The sequence below is a fragment of the Corvus cornix genome, chromosome 14 (assembly GCF_000738735.6).
Source record: "Corvus cornix cornix isolate S_Up_H32 chromosome 14, ASM73873v5, whole genome shotgun sequence".
In the NCBI taxonomy this organism is placed as follows: domain Eukaryota; kingdom Metazoa; phylum Chordata; class Aves; order Passeriformes; family Corvidae; genus Corvus; species Corvus cornix.
The window spans coordinates 6,932,227-6,951,080 of record NC_046344.1 but is presented as its reverse complement, the minus strand read 5'-3'; the positions used below and the strand labels follow the sequence as shown (position 1 = coordinate 6,951,080).

Below are 18,854 nucleotides of genomic sequence, written 5' to 3'. Positions count from 1 at the left end.
AACCCCGGCCCTGGGGAGATGCGGCACTGGAGTGACGCAGGGTTTTGGGGCGGAAAACAGACCAGGGGCGAGTGGGGAAGGAGGCCGCGGTGATGGGCTGTGGACTCATGGATGGATGGAGGGGCCTGAACCACAGGCACAGACCCCGGGGACTGAGGGTGGGGAGGCTGGCGCCAGATGTGGGTCATTGCCCTGAGGAGGGAGAAAAGGAGGAAGAATTCAGAAGAGGAAAGGGGAGAAAAGAGGGGAGAGAGAAGGGGGTGGTGAAAAGGGGAAGAGAGGAGAGGAGAGGAGAAAGGAGAGGAGAAAGGAGAGGAGAAAGGAGAGGAGAAAGGAGAGGAGAAAGGAGAGGAGAAAGGAGAGGAGAAAGGAGAGGAGAAAGGAGAGGAGAAAGGAGAGGAGAAAGGAGAGGAGAAAGGAGAGGAGAAAGGAGAGGAGAGGAGAGGAGAGGAGAGGAGAAAGAAGGAGAGGAAAAAGAAGAAGAGGAGAGGAAAAAGAAGAGGAGAGGAGGAAGAAACAAGGCCACACATGAGACCAGCAGACCCCATCCATCCCTTCTCTGGCACCTCACAACCATCCCACCATCTCCCTCTTGCAAGAAGGGGGCACAAGGAGTGTGAGGGGCTCCACACGAGGCCAAAGCACAGGGTGCTGGAAGGAGGAGGAGGAAGGCAGAGATCCCTGTCCCTGCTTTCTAGGACAGTGCAGGAGGCACAGCCACCGCATTTGGCCGCCTGTCCCTGGGGAGCCGGTGACTCCCTTTATTTAGAACCAGTTCCCTGCTCCCAACCACCTCGTTCCTGCCAGGGGGAGTCGAGGCACATCCCAGCCCCCAGTACCACCACACAGCCAGGCAGAGCGATGCTTTCTGCTTTTATTCAATTAATGCAGCAATCTATACAAGAAAAAAAAAAAAAAAAAAATGAAACCATGAAATTCCAAACCCTGACAGTGAAGAACCAAATTCTTCCTAAGAATCAACCGGAATTAAAAGATTCCCCCACGTCAGACTGTACATAAAATAATCTCTGCCCCATTTACAGCGTTTCACACAGTACTTCTCGTATCTCAAACTTCAGAACTGTACAACTTTGTTACAAACCACGCTTTTTCCTAGGAAAAGCTCACGGAAAAAAATATTGCCACTTCTTTATTTATTTATTTTTATTTCTATTGGTAACAACAAAAAAAATTAGAATATTTTAAAAAACAAAAATTAAAGTCAGCCAGAACTTCTAAGTGCGGGCAGGGGAAGGAGCAGAGACATTTCTCAGCCGAATGTTTCTCCTCCCAACGGGGAAAGGGAACACTTTTAGCAGGTAAAAGACTCTTTGCTGCTGGTGGGGGTCCAGACCCCAGCCCCCCCCGAGCCCTCCTCAAAGCCTGGCAGCTGTTTTGATCCATGGGCTTGGAAAATTCTACCACTGACCCTTCTCGAGATACGGTAACAGTAACAAACCCCAATTCCTCCTGTTCTTTGAGGAAAAGCAGGGATGAACCCCACCTTCCTTCCCCTTCCTTAGGAAAGACAGTTCTCCTGGTCTGGGCTGTGGGTCTGGGCACGTGGATTGTCACACTGGATGTAGCTCCCAGTTTGGGGCTGAGCACGAACACACTGTGGGTGGATGGAGAGGTTGGACCACACAACTGGATCAGACACAGGACAAAGCCAACGGGGTCAGGGCTGTGCATGAGCTCGGCCCAGGGAGCAGACAGGATAAGTTTTGCCTCCAAACTGGAGCTCACCCCGCTCCCTGCTCAGCACCTGCCCCATGCCACCAGCCTGACCTGATGCCTGTGTGCAGCCCAGCAGAGAAAACCAGGAATTCCGAGCCACAGTTTCACCAGACATGTTACAGGAAGGATCCAGACCTCTGGATCTGTGTGAAAAATGTCTTCTAGTTTCGAATCCAGGTTTCACTCCGATGTTGTTCAGTGCAAAAGAGTTAAAAAACCATGTTATCTACACATATACATCCATGTCTATAGAAAATGTCTGTACAAGTGGGAAGATGGCCCTGCCTGCACGCTGGGGACTCCTCTCCTGAGGGATGCTGCAGGTTCTGCCCACTTGCATCCTGCTCCCTCTCTCCACAGTGTCAAGCCCCAACCAGTCAGGTTAAAAATCAAGAGGAGATTGTGGCTGGAGAGGGGCTCCACCTGTCCCCCCAGCCACGGCTGCCAGCTCTGACCCACTGCATGGATGGGAGGAGGGAAGGAGGGGAAGCTCCCGAGCAGGACATGCAGGAATACCAAAACAACCTGGGAAAGGATACTTGCACACGTACAGACTGCACAAGGACCAGGATGAGGTGATGGCTGGGACCAGGCTAGAGGTAAGCCCTCAGGATGTCCAGAGACACAGCCAGCACCTCATCCAACGGGAGTCCTGCTCTGGGAAGGAGCTGTGGAAAGGCCGGCTGCTCCAGCTTCAGTTTGAGTTGACACCAGGGTAGAGCATCCGTATTAGAGAGGCAGGGATAAAACTGGGAGCCAGGAGGGGAGAGCCGAGACCTCTGGCAGTGCCCCCTGTCACCGTCTGCACCCACAGCAGAGCCTGGCACCATGATAGGCACGGGGCATGGTCAAGATGGATCCAGAAAGACAAAGCCATCAGGAGGAGAAGGGATCTCTGCTCCCTGCGTGCAGTTTTGCTGTCGGGGAATGCCAAGCTTTCCAAAACAAGGGGTTTGTAGCCAAGAGCTGGCCTGGATTCACAGCAGAAAGCTGGGAGGGTGAGGAACATCACTTCAAATGCTACATGTGGTCTGAAAACGGCATTTTCAAGGTTTCACAAGCAGCAGAAGCACAAACTTTTGGATCTCTGGACTGACAAGACACATTCCTTTGGAGGCTGTGCCTCAGCACGGAGCCAGTGGGGGCCCTCACCAGGAAAACAATTCAATAATCAGAGACAGGCACTGGGGACCTCACCAACACCCCCACAGGTCAGCACTGTGCTGAAGGTGATGGCAACATCCTCTGAGCTCATGTGACAAGATCCAGCCTGAGCAGAACCCCAACACCAGGCGAAAATCAGCGGGGAAGGAAAAGGACAGTGGGACCCAGATGTCAGCAAATGTCCTCGATCAGCACTGCAGGGAACAATGCCTGGGTGGTTGTTTTAGACCAGGAGCCCCTCAAGACAGCAGCAAATAAGTTTCAAAATATATTACATCTTTTTATTGCCAAGCGTGCAGACCATGAAGTGTGTGGGGGACACGACACTAAGAAAAACTACAATTGGAGGGAGGGCAAAGCAGTAAAAATTTAAAAATAAGACTACTCCTTACAACTGCCAACACTTCGGTTCAAAGAATCAACTGGAGGAAGTTTTCCTTAAAAATACAGCTCTAAATATGGCATTGGGCCCCAAACTCTGCAAACACCAAGGCTTTGGTCTGGGCTAACACAAACCAGGTGGGAGAAGAGGATGATGATGGCAGATGTTCTAACACAACTCCACAGGGCTGAATGCCTGATTCTTCTCAGCATTTCTTGTAGCAACCAGAAAACTCCCTACCCCAGGAACACAGGCAGGAATAAGCCAGGAGAAAGCAGGCAACTTCAGTGCTGGATGCACTGAACTGGGGTCAAACTCGACCCCTGCAGTGTCCCTGCTCCCAGAGCCAGCCTCGGATGGGACAGAGCAGCTCGGCTCCCCCAGGGCCACAGCAGCTCCTGTTCCTGCTCCATCAGAGTGCAGCCAGTCCCTTGGGATGGGACACTGTGCCAGGAATGCTGCACCGACTCGGCTCTCTCCACCTGGAAGGGGCAGTGGAGAACGGCTCTTCTCGGGGGTCCCAAGGCACAAGCCCTCACAAGCACAGCGTTTCCTACTCCTCTTTGCTATCCCCAGCTCTGGGAAGCAGCACGTGCTCAGTGTGATCCCTCACTCGGCAGCCTGAGATTCCAATATGGATCTCGGGACAATGCTGGGCCAGGTTTCCTTCCTCCTCAACCACAGCATGCCCCCAGTCAGACCAGCACTGAGAAACCAGAGCTCTAGTACATTCTTCTCGGAGAGGGCAGCACAGGGACACAAGGCTGCGAGCCCACGCTGGCTTGGGAAAAGGGGCTGGAAAGGAAACCTACGGCATTTAAAACACTAAAGTGCAATGAAAATGTCCTAAACCCTTTGAAATCGATCGCAGCAAGAGGGGTCTGCAAAGTTTCAAACTTCCAGTTACTGCAGGGCACCCTTGAAACAGACCCGACAACCACCAAGTAAGAACGGACCAAGGAGCCCTTTGGTGAAACAAAGAATATGAGCCCACCATAGAATTTCAGCTCCTGGGGTCAAACATCATATTTAAAACATTTGGAAAGGAAAAGTGTTAAAGCAAAAAAAAAAAAAAAACCAAAACAAAACAAAAACCAAAAAATACAATTCTTGAATCTTGCGCAATGAAACAGTTAAACTTTTTGGTGTTTTCAAAAGAAATCCCAACAGAGAACCTGGCATAACTTTATCTGCTTCCTAAGGGAGAGATGGTCACTTGACCCATGACTCAGGACACCATGGCACTGGACATGTTCCATCCTCACGTATGTCTCAGCATTCCTCCATTCATAAAACCAAATCCTTCCTGTTTACTCTTCAGCCTGAAAGGAAAAACCAAAACTGAAGCTAGATGGAAGATAGCCAGAGGGAGGAGAAAGTTTTCACAGACTGGAGGCCAGATCTCATCAGCTCCATGAGCCTGCAAAGTGCAATCCTCAGTGCCGCCTCATTTTAACTTTCCTGGCGGGGCTGCCATCCTCCTCTTCCTCATCACAGTCCTCCGTGTACTCGTAAGACCTTCGCCAATAGTTCTCGGAGCTGAAGTTGCTCCGTCTCCTGTGTTTTGGTAAGAGGACTGAGCGCCTGTTCTCCTCCTTATCCATTTCTAGAATCCGTGGCCTATGGAGAGGGAGAAAACAGGAGTGAGAGCACAGCACGAGGGGATCCAGGCGTTCTCCTGGACACTATCTGCAGCTCATTCTCCGTGATAGCTCTGCCTGTTTTCCCACTGCTTTCCCAGCACTGGGTACTTGGCAGAGCAGGAACAGATCACCAAGCTGCACCTCCCAAGGGGAGTTCAGAACTTTGCTATGATGGGCCAGTTCTTTCCCTTCCCAAGGCAAGCTTTGGCCTTTACCTCCATCAGGAACACTTCCAGGCACCTCTTCTTTTACTTGCAGCTTGTGGCCCCAAGAAATATCCCTTGGGCAGAAGGGTCTCTCTCTACTGCAGCAGAATTTAGAACACAGAGCTGAGCTCCTTATGGTGCAGGATCACACCACACCTCCAAAATCCTTTGTCCTCTCAAATACTAGCACAGTGCAATTATTATTTCTGCAGAGCTGCCTCTGATCATTTCATAGCAGGACTGGGCTGGTGGGCTGCACACACCACTTATTTTATCCGAGTGGTTCCTAAGAAATCCCACTATGATATCCACGAGAATTACCTGTTATACTGGACTCTCTGAGGCCAGAGAAAGAGAAAAACATGTTTTTCACACCCATCTGCTGCAGAAACCTATGCAAGCCATCCCCCACAGCCTGATAAGGTCACATCAGGCTGAAAAACAGCTCTGACGGATGTACACATTTGTCCCGCATGATCGCTCCCCTAATCGGACACCAGCCCACTGCGTGCTCCCAGGGAAGCTACATCTGCAGCCCAGCTTCAGATCTTCATCCATCTTCCCAGCCTGCGTCCAGGTGAATGAACACTGCTCACAAACAAACCATCCCCACCCTCCTCCCTCCGGGACAGGTTCAAACAGGGCTGGGACCGCATGGCAGCCAAGCCCTGCGACCAAGTCAACTTTTGGGTTGTACCCATTACGCAGAGAATGCCATCTGGATCCTCAGGAAGCTTTGGAATTGGAATATCCAGGACAGCTGGCAGACTGGCTATCACTCACGGCTATCAATGTGCTCACACCAAGGTGTTTAAGGGAAGCCTTGCTGCAGAGCTCAAGCTTGTCTGAAACCTCAGCAAGGAGCTTCCCTGAAGGTCAGGCTTAAGCATCCACACAGTCTGGTTTCTCACACAAAAATATACACACACAGCTCTGGAATCAAAACAGGCCTGAGAAGCTTCCCAAGAAGTCCTTAACCTTTCCCAGACAGCAAACCCTCACGCTCCCTCCCAGGACTGCTTTCATAATATAGTTTAGCGCAGCTGCACAGGTTGCTTGGCAATAGAGGTCAAAAATGATTAGCTGCAGGGAAACTATTGTTCTGAACGACTGCATTATCAAAAGCCAGCCAAATCTATTGCTTCTTCATTATGCCACTCGCAGGATAAACAATGTAAGCTGCTTACAGCCAGAGCTCAGCCTCCACAAGTCTGGGAGGAACATGTAAAGAGCTCTGATAAAACAGATTTGGGCATTGCAGAAAGCACCTGGAAGGTGCAAATCAGAATGTTTTTAAACATGTTCTGAGGCCAGGAACCTCGGCCATGCACTGATCCAGAGACATCATCCCAAACGTTTCTCTTAGGAGAAATCATCCTACCTGTGGGCAGCATCAGGATCTGCTTTGCGATGGGACCGCTTTGGTTTCAGGATCTGGTCCCGGTTGCTTCCCGACAGGCGGTCAGAGTTATAACCTGGTGGCAACACAGAGCTACTCAGGGATTTTGTTTCCAATCGAGGTGCGTCTAGTCTTGTTCTGCAAATATTTAAAAAGAAGAGAATTTGCAAGGAGTTTCTACAGAATCACCAGTGCTGCAGCAGAACCCTCCATCCCAGCCACACAGCTCAGGAGGAGGGGCAGGAATACCACACTCCACAGCACAACAAGCTGCAGCTTTGTGGTACTAGAAGCTTCACAGAATGGCTTGGGTTGGGAGGGACCTTGAAGATCATCTCATTTCAACCCCCTGGCCCAGGCAAGAACACCTTCCACTAGACCAGAGTGCTCCAAGCCCTGTCCAACCTGGCCTTGGACACTTCCAGGGATGGGGCAGCCACAGCTTCCCTGGGCACCCTGTGCCAGGGCCTCCCCACCCTTACAGGAAAGGATTTTTTCCTTCTATCTAATTTAAACATACTCTCTGTCAGTTTGAAGTTTCCCCTTGATCCTGCCTTGGCTTAGGGACACAGAGTCATGAGGTGAATGCAAAAGGTGCTGGGCTCACTGCAATTCCAGCTCTGGGATACGGAGCAGAGGTGCTGGAGCAGCTGTGAAATCCTATGAAATCACAGCGACTTGGCAATAACTCACAGCTCCAGTTAAGCCACCTGGGTGGGAGATGCTCTGCAAAAGCATCATCACCTGCAACAGTAATAACTGCTTCCACCTGGAAACTCCCTCCTGCCCACGGATCTCCCGGGGTCAGGTGTTCCTCAGCTTGACTAAGAGGTGCAAAGAGTTGAAGTACGAGTCAGGAGAAGGTGTAGCAAACAGAAGCTGCACCACATCCCTTCCAGCAGCTCTGCACACACTCAAGCTATGCTGGAGAGCAAGCACAGCTCATTCCAAAGGAGAACTGTCACAGGACTGTAGCCATGCACAGGTGGAGGAGGCAGCAAAAATGAAGAGGGAGAATCTCTGCTTGCTCTCCAGTGCTGAACTTTAGCTCTTGAGGGAGGTTTCCACAGGACAATCCCAATCTAAACTTCCATTAGGAAGCACATCCAGTTGCCAAGCTTCTCTCTGCCATCAGGGAGAACCTCTTCAGCTAATCAGGGTGATGCCAGACTGGCACAGGCGAAGCTGGGCATGGCAGCCTGAGTTTGCCCAGCATGCTAGAAACAAGGCACACTTCTGCAGGCAGCTGCCAGGCTGAAGCCTGTGCTACTCCACACTATCATCCTGAATTGTTCTCAGCTCCAGGGCTGGACCCAGTCCAGCCTGAACACCAAAGGCATTGCAGATCCTGCCCCTGACAAGTGAGGTGGTTCAAATACCTCCCAAATACAACTGCAACTGCAGGGCTGCGATTCAAACAAACCAACCCCCAAATACAGGGCAAGGGAACACCAGCCATGCTCCCTCTGGCCAGGTACAAGGAGAGGTGACACTAAAACAGAGAACAATGTACCTACCTAACTTAAATAGAGAAACTATTTATGAGTGGAAGCAGAATGGCAGCAAAAGCCCTCTAAAATGCCTTTCAAGACCTGGTTCAATAGGTCTCATTTCTATATTCACCTCCCACGTTACCTCTCCCAGCATCTCATAAATTGAGAGCACCGTTCCTCCTCTCCTCTGGCTCAAAGCACTTCCAAACCCCGCTGGCTCCCGGCAGCCCTGCACTCCAATACACAGGAAATGCTGAGTACTGAAGTGTTTATGACCTGCTTGGTAACCACACTGCTCTGGAGAACCCTGCAAAAGGCCACTGCTCCTCCAGCTCCCACAGCTTTGCTCTCCTGCCACTGTCAGCAAAAACACGCTCGGAGCAGAGGCAAGAACAGAGCCAGACTCCAACGTCTGGGACACAGCGAGCTCTGGCAGAATTCAGAGCTGAATATCCCAGCTGCAACTGGGATGATCCAACTGATCTGATCAGGAAAGCTCAGGGCTCATCCTCACCACGAAAAAGAGGAAGAGGAGTTTTATGAGGCTGCTGGCTGCTCCCGAGCCTCTCGTGCTCACAGGCCACCAGCGGAAGTAGCTGTTTTCCTGGTTGCATAACGCTCCATTCCAGACAAAGTCGCATGATCCCGGGAATCGGGAATGGCGTTTGTGCAGCGATCCACGGCGCGGGGACGCGGCGCAGGCAAAGGGGACAGCGGCCCCACTGAGCGCGCAGGGACACGCAGGGGACACGGGGAGGTGGCCGCCCTCGCCGGGGATAAGCAGCAATTAATAAGCTCTATTTGGCAGCAATCACAGCGCAGCCTTTGGCAAACATTGCTGTGGATTCACCACGGCTGCGGAGGCTACACAGAAATAATTACCAGGGGGTTTATGCTTTGCTCAAGACAAAAATCCTGGTGTGGTTTCATCTGGCCTGTGTGATGGGCAGAGACACTTCTGCTCTGACACAAAGCAAATCAGGCCCCAAAAATCAGGGGGAGGCAGAAGGACACACTGCTGCAGAGGGGTGGCTGAGCAAACAAAGCCAGTAGAGCTCTGTCCCTTCAGCAGGAATGCACCAGGTCAGCTGGGTACCACCAGGGAGACCTCACTGCTCCTCCCAGGACTTTAAGGGGGCTTATAAAAAACAGAGCAACTTTTTACATGGGGAGATGGTCATAGGACAAGAAGGAACAGCTTTAAACTAAAAGAGGAAGGATTTATATTAGATATTAGAAAGAAATCCTTTACTTGGAGAGTAGTGAGGCACTGGCACAGGCTGCCCAGAAAAGCCCTGGTTGGACAGGGCTCTGAGCAACCTGGTCTAGTGGAAGGCGTCCTTGCCCATGACAGGGGTTGGAACGAGGTGAGGTTTAAGGTCCCTTCTCGCCCAGATGCATTTTGAGGGCAGCCAGGCTTGACTGAAACAATCCAACACCCTCAGCTTTACCAAAGCTGAACAAAGCAAGAGGCAGAGCCAGTTTAAACAGGTGTGTTCAATATCTGCACCAGTTTGGGCAGCTTTAGCTTATTTAGCTGTCTTTTCCAGGGAACTGCTCCACAACCTAGGACAGGCGGCTTCTCTTTCCCAAAATCCAACCAAAGCAGCTGTAAGATTTGGAGGTGCCTCCTTGTCAGCACTTGTGCTGCTTTTCCCTGGTTGGTCCAACACCATGAGCACAACAGCTCTAAGTTCTTATCACAACGTCTCGCCCCAAACTTCACGTGGCCATACCCAGCTGTGGGGTGGTTTGGCTACAGCCTGCCTTTCATCCCACTCTGTCTCCTGCCACATCTCATCCTGCCTACCGGGGTCTGGGCTGATTTTGCCAGGCTAATGCCTCAGGGCTGCTGTTTTTCCTGCCTTCATTCCATGGGTTTCTCTAACCAGATGTCCAACTCCACTCCACTGGCTTTGTGCCATATCCTCATAATGTTGCCAGACTTGTTTTGAAACCAACTAAGCCATCCAAAAGCTCATCCAGTGTGAATCCAGACCGCTTGCCTGTGAGCCTTATGCCAGCCCGAGCCACAACCACAGCCCTGCCACCAATGCCCACATTTTTGGCTAGGTTTACAGGACTCAAAGTTGTGTATTTTCATTTACAAAGATGCTTCTTGACAGCAGAATTACTGCTAACACCTTCCAAGGCACAGTCAGCAGGGGTCAATGTGTGGCAGTCATGTTTTTCAGTCTCCCAGTAGAAGGAACTGATGAGAGAGGACATTTCTAGGCAGAAAAGAAGGTTTTACCGAGGGACTTTGGGGTGGGGTTGGTTTACTCTGTCTCCATTTTCTTAAGAGCTTTAGGAACAAGCACTGATCGAGAGTGCTCTTCTAGAACAGGAAGCCTATTTCTAAAACAGCTTATGGAGCTTGGCTTCCCAACAGACTCAAAGGACAAGTTCTGTAACGAGCATTGAACTATCTACGTTTCCTTCCAAAGCCAGTGTCTTCCTCTCTCCCCAGCAAACAAAAGCCATGATACCAAGGAAACTTTATCTGCTTTACAGGACATTCTTCATCACAAGCATCAGCTTCAAAAGACCATCCAGGCAACTCACACATGTGGGTATTACATGACCAGACACCTGAACACACAGCCCAAAACAAGAGTTTGAAATCATAGCTGTTTGGAGCTGGGCAGACAAGGAAAGCCAGGTGTTTGGGCACCAGCAGGGCTTGCAATCCCAGACATTACGATGAAGTGCTGCTGCACAGAGCCAAGAAGTTATTAACCCTGAGGAACACGTTCCAGCCACTTCCACTGCCGGGTACGGCAAGACACAAGCGAGCGTCAGAGTGACACCTAATCAAGGTGTAAGATCAAGCCAGCAAATTAACGAGCAAGGCAGTTTTCAAGTGTTTAAGCATCATGACACCACATCCACGTTTATCTTGCTGTCTGGAGGGCTTCAACACTTACTTCCGGAGGATGATGACAGCTCTCCTCTCCTTGATGTCCTGTGGTCGAATGCAGTGTGTGATTTCGTCAGCCGCATACCCACTGACAACAGAAACAAAAAGCCATCGTCAGGGAGATGCCAGGCAGGAGCAGAAAGTGGTTTCCAGTCTCAACAACTCAGTTTGGCCAGTAGTTCCTAACTTCCACCAGGAATTCCTCCTGCAAACACCACCCCCCAGGCACACAGGAGCTAGATTTACAAGAAGGAACCAACATTGGGAAAGAATAAGGAAAGTCAAGGGGTTTGGAGAGGTTTTATGATTCAATTCTTCAGCATACCCCAGAGGAAACTGCCACCTGCTCCAGTACTGTGAAATAAAACATGTAGAAATGTAGAACCGTAGATTCAGACGATTAATTTACGAAGAAATTAGAAAGCAACAGGGGAAAAAAACGAGCACATTCCTCCAAAACATCATCTCAAACATGCCTATGAGAAAAGCCATCTCTCATGGCTCAGATGTGCAGCACACCCAGACCCAAACATGCAACAGATCAAGGAGGTTTTTTAGTCACAGAGGGGCACAGTGCTGGTAAGAGCTGAGCCTCTCAGTGCCTTCCCCTGGGCACAGACACCTCACCACCCTCCCCATCACATAGCACATTCTCAGCCACCATACAAACATCACCAACCCTAACCCAGTATACATGGGGTAACCTTCAAATTCAGACCTGCAAGCCTAGCTGCAATCCCCTAAAACCTCCCTATAACAGGGTGAAACAGCTCCCTGGGTGGAGGAAAAGCCCAGGCTCAAGCAGTAGCTGCTATCAGCAGGAGTGTTTCACCGTGTGAGATGACTCCAGATACTCCACATTTTCAGCAGGCTGGAGAAAAGCCACGGCCAAGGACAGCCCCAGCTTCCCACAACACACTGGAGCATTTCCACATGGCTGCTTCTGTTTCCAGCAGGACTCCTGGGCCCAGCACAGCAGGTAAAATCACGGAGGGTCCGTGGAGAGCGGCCACCACACCTGTCCAACTCACAAACCCTGCTGGGAGCACATCCCGTCACTCCAAGGGTGCGAGCCAGCAGATCCCAGCGGTGGGGCCTGCCCTCTACCTGCCGTTTGGAGAGTGTCAGCTCACACAGAGCCTTCTGGACGCCAGTGTGGGGAAAAGAGACACTGAACACCTTCAGAGCCTCCTGAAACACCTGACAAGGGCAGGAACACCTTGGAAGGCACTTGGGTGAAGGCTGCTCAAGCCTGCACACCCAGCCTGAAGCGGAAACCACCAGGCCCAGTGTCGCCACAAGGCTTTTCCATGCTGCTGCTGGCATGCTAGGGTCAGGGGCTGGCAGGTGATTCAGGACACTCCAAGCAGAAAACAGCTCACACATGCAAGTCTTCTCCGGGGACAGGACCGGGTTTCCTTGATCTGGTTAGATAACCCACCCACTCACCCAGAAACACACACCTCCTCACACACAGATTTCCTGCTCTGGGAGGACAGCTGAAAGTCTAAGACCAGTTAAAGCAGGGGTGATGTCCATCCCCACCATCCTCCAGGCATTGCAGAACACGACAGCATTATGCCAAGGGGCTTATGATGATGCTCTATTATGTTCTAGGAATCTCTGCGTCAAGCTCCAGTGAATTCATGAATATCACCCACGTTAACATTCAACTCAGCATCCTCAGCAGCATCCTGAACACCAGGGAAAGGTCTGCTTCCAGACCTGCACTCTCCATCATGAGATTTTGTCCTGGACACTCATTTTCACTCCTTTCTGAGGCAGGAACCCCCTTTTCAGATCACTTTCAGAGTGGCACCAAGAAGCCTGGGGTCCCAGATGCACATGGGCAGCATCAAACAACAGCCCCACCACTCCAGTCTGAGGCCCAAAGGGGGACACACCAGTCTGCCAAACTGGTGTGGGAAAACTCTGCTTGCACTATATCATATACAGCGATGGTGTGTCTCTGCACAGGCAGAGAAATGGAAGAAAAAGAATATTTGGTTGTGTCATACTCGTGCTGCCTCGTGCCAGCATGAACTTCTCACCCACTGCCTGGCCTTGCACACCCTGAGGCAGACCCTGAAGAAAAACACCCATAATGATATCACGGGTCTACCCACAGGTTTCTTGCCCAGAGAACAAACCTAAAGCAACTTGGAAAGGAAAATCATAAATTCCTGCCCATGAGAACACCTGAGTGTGACATCTCCATCCCAGAGCGTTTTCCAGAAGAACAGGGGAAGTGTTGATGTCTTCCACACACACTACCCCAAAACCAAAGCCCAACTCCAAACTAAGCTGTCAAACCTTACACCCCCTGAGTCTCTCTTTCCATCCAGAAGAGCTGCTGTTGAGCCAGAATTGATTCACACAGAGATAAAAGTGGATATTTTTGTGCAAACATCCCCAGAAAGGAAGCCTTAAAGTTCTACAGACTCTAACAAGAAAAGCTTGAACAAATCTCTGCCTCATCACCACTGGCACTGGCGTGAAACTTCCTCTGCACCAACAGCCTGCTCTGAGGGATCAGGCTATTTTGGAGCAGACAGCTGCAGAGAGATTCCTCCAGCTGGGAAGGAAGGAGGTTCATCCTCCAGCGACTCCAACCTGCTCTGATTATGCTTCCATCAGGCACGCCTTGAGACAACAGGAGGGACACACATCACCGTGTTCCCCTGCCATTACAAACAGCCAGGAGATGACCTGGAGCACTCTCCAGCTGCGGGAGGGAAGCCCGTATGGCACAAGCTCCCGGAACCTGGGAAATGTTACCTGTGCCTTTCATTGCTCCAAGTGCAGCTGCACCATTTCCAACGCTGAGACAACACACCTGGCAGTTTCAGTGCCAAGATTTGCTTCCTGTGACAGCAGCTGCAGGGCAGGGATCTGGCTGGAACCCCCCCATCCCAGCTGGCTCCACACACCCCCTGCTCCCTCCCTTTTTCCCAGCCCCAAGCACTGTCAAAACACACGTTCTGCAGATGAAAGGGCAAATTCCTCCATCTCCCTGCCACTGCTTCTATTGGTTGATGCTCAACAAATAACTGTTAAAATAAGAAAAACCCACAAACGTGGTGAGGTTTGCAGCCCCTTCCCAGGGAGGTGATGGGCCACAGGACTGGGATCCAGCAGCACACACTGAGGTGATGCTTCCTCCTGGCCTGGCTGCCACTGGGACAAACCTGCAGGAGCACCCACTTCCCAGGGCTGCGGGAAAAGGGGGGACTGGACGACATCATCTTCTAGATCTCAAGACCTACAAGAGTAAATCTTCCCTGCCAATGTGAAAGGAGAGGGAAAAGGGTCTTGCTGGGAGAGGGAAAGGCTCATTAGCAGGTCACGGGGTGGCTCAGCCTTTGGCTTCTGGCAGAGGGGCACAGCCCAGCCAGGTGAGTTGCTGTTCCACCTAACCTGTCGTTTGAGGTCTGAACATTTTCCAAGAGTCTGAGGCAGGTTCAGTGCTGGGAAACACCACATCCTGCTTCAGGCCAGGCAAACAAAGTCAAGGAAGGGAAACAGGGAAAGCCCCTCTGCAAAATCCCTTCTGCGTAGGCAGCTATGAAATTAGGAGCAGGAATGGAACAGGGGTAATCTGGGGACAGCCTGAGAGTGCTGTGGGGTCAAAGAGAGGGACCCAACAGCTTCCTTTAGATCCTCACGATTTCTACACAGCACCCAAATGCACGTGGCTACCGCGGCTTCCCTGAAAGGCTGCATGCCAGGAGAAGCCACTGACCCAGCAGGATTCGAATCCCAGACATTACAGGCATGCCACCTCTATCTGTGCCCGTTCCCTATATCCAGGGCAACTGCCTCCAGCAACTGTTTACCCAGAGGAGAAAATGTCAAGTTTAGGGAGTTGACTTAATCATGACCAAGGGCTGGATTTGGTGACACACCCCTGAGCATGCTCTGCACCTCTCCTGCTCCTCCTGATTGCTGGGGTTAGATGGGAGACCAGGAGATCTGCTGTGAGGCAAGGAATTGATTCCAGCCAGGATCCTATAAACGCAGAACAGTCACTTTGGCAGAATCTCCCTTAAGTGAGTGCAAAGTACCTGCTAACTGCTGTACCAAATTTGAAATAATCCCTGTTTTAAAGTCTTATTATTTGCTGGAAAGCAGAACATCTGACCATGATCAAGCTGCAGTGGGTGGGTTGGAAAGCAGCCCTTGGATTTGGGGGGAACAGGCATCTTCATTTGATTTTTAGAATTTCTTCAGCCACATTAATAGACTGATTACAGCACCTGAGTGACACTGGCCAACAACAAACACCCCCCGGGAGACACCCCACTCCAATGCCATGAGCCCTGAGCCAGCAGCCTCTTCCCAGCAGTCCTGAAGGAAGAGCAAGGGTCTGGAAGAAGAAAACATCATTCTCTGGTCCTAGAGCAGAGAAAGCATCTCTCCTTCCTCCCACCATCCTCCACTGCAGATCCTCCTCCACAGTTTTTCAAGAGGCTTTGACTGCAAGACTTGAGGCTGACCCTGCATTAGCAGCTCTGCCAGAATGCTTCCAAGCACGATAAAACTCTCACTGTCCTTAAAAAAAAAAAGGCCTCTGGCTGTAAAAGGAAGGACAACTGCTTATCCAGGCCTGACAGGGAAAGACAGCAGAGGGGTTCGCATCACCAGCAGGAAAATTAGGGTAGAAAGTTTCCCTCCTGATATCTCAGAGAAGTCAGGGAGCAGAGCAGCTGCCTTACACCCAGCAGTCTCCATCCCTGGGGATGGAGTTTGCTCTGCAATAAAAGGATACAGGGCAGGATGGGTCCCCTTGGGTCCCATTTCACAAAATCACCCTGACCTCTGGTCCCCTGCACAGCCCTGTCAAACCACCAGAGTATGAGAAAATGTCCTCAGTGCCGTTCCCGATTCCCTCTGCAGCCTCCCTCATCCCTGGCTAATCCACACAAGTTACCTAACGCTGGGGTCCGGCGATGATTAGTTAATGTTTGTGCAGCTTTTCCGAGATAAAAGCTACGTGAGATCTCAGCATTTATTATTGATGCACCAGTCAAGGAGGCCAGGTGTTTGTGGGGGGGAAAAATTCCTTCTCGAACCCTGCGGCGATCAATTTACAACCCAAAGCAAGGGATTGTGTTACCAGCCTGAGAGCCCGGAAAACCAGCCTGGACCTTCACCAGTCTAAAAAAATAACCCCCCGAACAAGGATACAGCTGGTAGCTCAGAGCACTGCTAGCAGAGTCCCGGTGATCCCTGCTCCTGGCAGGGAGCACTCTGACCTTCAGGGACACAAGGGACTGGCAGCCCCCGTGCCAGGCTTTGAGCTGCCCTCCCCAGGAGCTGGACACCAGCAGGATCCGTACACTCCAGCCCTTCCTGTCCCCTTACCTGCCTGTCCCCTCACCTGCCTGCTCCCCTGTCCCAGCCCGTACCGGGAGGCAGTGGGATTAAGAAGCAGGCGTTTCCCAGTGCCAATCCCAGCTTTACTGCCGACCAACTGCGTGACCTTGGGCAGGTCATTCCACCTCCAAGGCTCTTCCTCAACACACATAAAAGTCTTTTCCTGTGCCTGTGACCCGCTGCACTTCCAAGTGACAATCACACGGGGCTCTGGGCTCTGGTCTCCCTATCATCATTGGGCAGGGGAGGGTTCGGCATTCCCAGTTTGTAGACTGGGAAGACGAGGCCATTCACACCTCCTCTCCACGATTAAGGTCAGGTCAGGGAGGCACCGGCCGAGCTAAGAATAGACCCAGGAGCCCCGTCCCTACCAGCTGCTCTGCTCTGACCACTCTTGGGCAAAGGATCCATTTTGTGTCTCAACGTGTTATTTTAACCATTTACAGCAACTACGGCAAAGCTCAGCTCCGCGAGCGGCCACGCTCCCACCAGCACTCACCTCAAGCCCCGCGGAGAGGGCACCTACCCAAATCCTCACCTACCACGACGGCAGGACCCCCCCCCCAAATCCCTGCTTCATTCTTTTCACCACAGAGAACCCCTGAGTGCCTACAGACGAGGGAGATGGAGCCCGAGGCGCCGTCGGGGCGCGTATCCGTGCGCCTCGTGATCCGCGTTACACAACCGGGCCCCGGCTCGTTAGTGGAGCCTCGGCAACGGAGAGTTACCTGAGCACCGTGACGCTCCCCCTCTTCACGGGCAGGAAGAGAACAGGCTCTGAGACCCTGATGGGTTTGAACTGGAATTTACACCCGAAGCAGAGCGCCGAGTCGCTGAAGAAGGAGACGGAGACGATGGGCCTCTCAAAGATATGGATGGGGTCCACGTGGGAGACAATGCAGCCCCCGGGCTGGTAGTCGTTGATGACGGCACTGTTCACAAAGCCCTCGGGGATCACCCGGTGCTCCACCAGCTTCCTGATCACCAGGTCGTGCACCCACTCGGGGATGGCATCCACCTCCCCCCGCGGGTACAGGCGCTCCTGGCCGGGGCCTCGCCGCTGCAGCTGAGACCCGTAGGTGTAGCCTTCACCGAAAAAATACTTGTTCCGCAGCGGTGCCCGATCCACCGTGTGCTCCTTGTAGAGCCCCTTCTCCGCCCGGGACACCACGTCCTCGATGCGCGCCTCGATTTTGGCGCACTCCTCGGCGCTGAAGAGGCGAAGCTGGCGGATGCCGCTCTTGACTTTCCGAGCTTCCTCCTCCTCCTTCTGCTCCTCGTAGTCGCTGGGCTCGGAGCCGGAGTCCTCCTGGTGCCGCCGCTTGCGGTCGTACGGAGGTTCGGGGGGCTCCCGCGGGAGGCCGCCGCCGCCGCCGCCTTTGTGGCCGTCCCGGTAGGGCATCATGGACTTGAGCTTCTCCCGCAGGTCCGTGTAGCCGCTGCCGGCCATGGCGCGTCCCGCAGCCCCCGCCTCTATCGATCCCGGCGCTGCAGGCGGCGGCGGGCGGCGGCGGGGGACGCGCAGCTGCTGTTCATGGCACCCGCCGCCCTGCCAGGAGAGAGAGCCCCGCAGGACGGGGGGGGAGGTGAGGACGGGATCCCGGTACCGCACCAGACCCTCTCCCGCCCCCCCCCTCCACGGGAGATGGGACCCCCCTCCCGGCGGGCAAAGCTCCCGCCCTCTCCCTCCTCCCTCCCGGCGCAGGGACGGCCTGGCGGACGCCACACTCACGGCTCGGCCCGGGGCGGGCGCGGACAACGCTGCCGGTGCCGGTGCTCACGCGGCGGCAGGGCCTGACACATTCCCAGTGGCGGCCCCGGACGCCCTGGCCGTTTCCACTGCCGCGGCTCTGCCCATGGCGGGGGGGCAACCGGAGGAGATGTGAGGGGTCCCGTGCCGTGCCGAGGGACAGCGGCGGGCGGGGGTCTGGCGCGGCCCTTCCCGCTACGTCACCAGGAGCCGGCCCGACATCCCGGATCACCGCGGGGCCGCCCCGCGCCCCGCCCCGCCCCGCCGCGCACGCGCCACCACCGCCCCGGCCCCGCCCCTCTCGCGCACGTACGGACAGAGCGCGCGGCCCGGCCCCACCCCCCGCGCGCACGACCGGCGCCGTTAACCGGGACCGGGAGCCCCGCCCCGTCCCGCCCCGCGCGGCGCTGATTGGCCGGGGGCGGCCGCGAGCGCCGCGGGCCGGCGGCTGATTGGCCGGTTGGAGCGCGCGCGCGCGGCGGCGGCAGGGAGGGAGGGGCGCGGAGGTGCCGGCGGGTGCGCGGCGCGAGCGCCCCCTGGCGGGCGCGCCGAGCGCCACCGGCGAGCGGGAGCGACTGGGGGGGGCCACGGGGAAACTGAAGCACGGGAGGGCTAGAGGGGAAACTGAGACACCGCGATGGGGAAACAAACACGGAGATGGGTGGGGGAAACCGAGACACCGGGATGGGGAAACAGAGGCACTGGGAAGCTTGGGGAAACTGAGGCACAGCAATAGGAAACACATGGGGATGGATGGGGAAACGGATGCGGTGAGCAGCATCCC

At 53.4% G+C, this 18,854-nt stretch overlaps 1 protein-coding gene across 1 annotated transcript; it reads right to left on the bottom strand.

Moving 5' to 3' along the window:
• Positions 1 to 860: 860 nt before the first annotated feature.
• ALKBH5 (alkB homolog 5, RNA demethylase) lies at positions 861 to 18,324 on the bottom strand. The gene is made up of 5 exons (XM_039560363.1): positions 18,053 to 18,324; positions 17,049 to 17,869; positions 10,952 to 11,032; positions 6,514 to 6,669; positions 861 to 4,903 (listed from the first exon to the last, which is right to left on the bottom strand). The coding sequence occupies exons 2-5, from the start codon at positions 17,768 to 17,770 to the stop codon at positions 4,720 to 4,722; spliced, it is 1,143 nt and encodes a 380-aa protein (XP_039416297.1). The 5' UTR covers positions 17,771 to 17,869; positions 18,053 to 18,324; the 3' UTR covers positions 861 to 4,719.
• Positions 18,325 to 18,854: the final 530 nt, after the last annotated feature.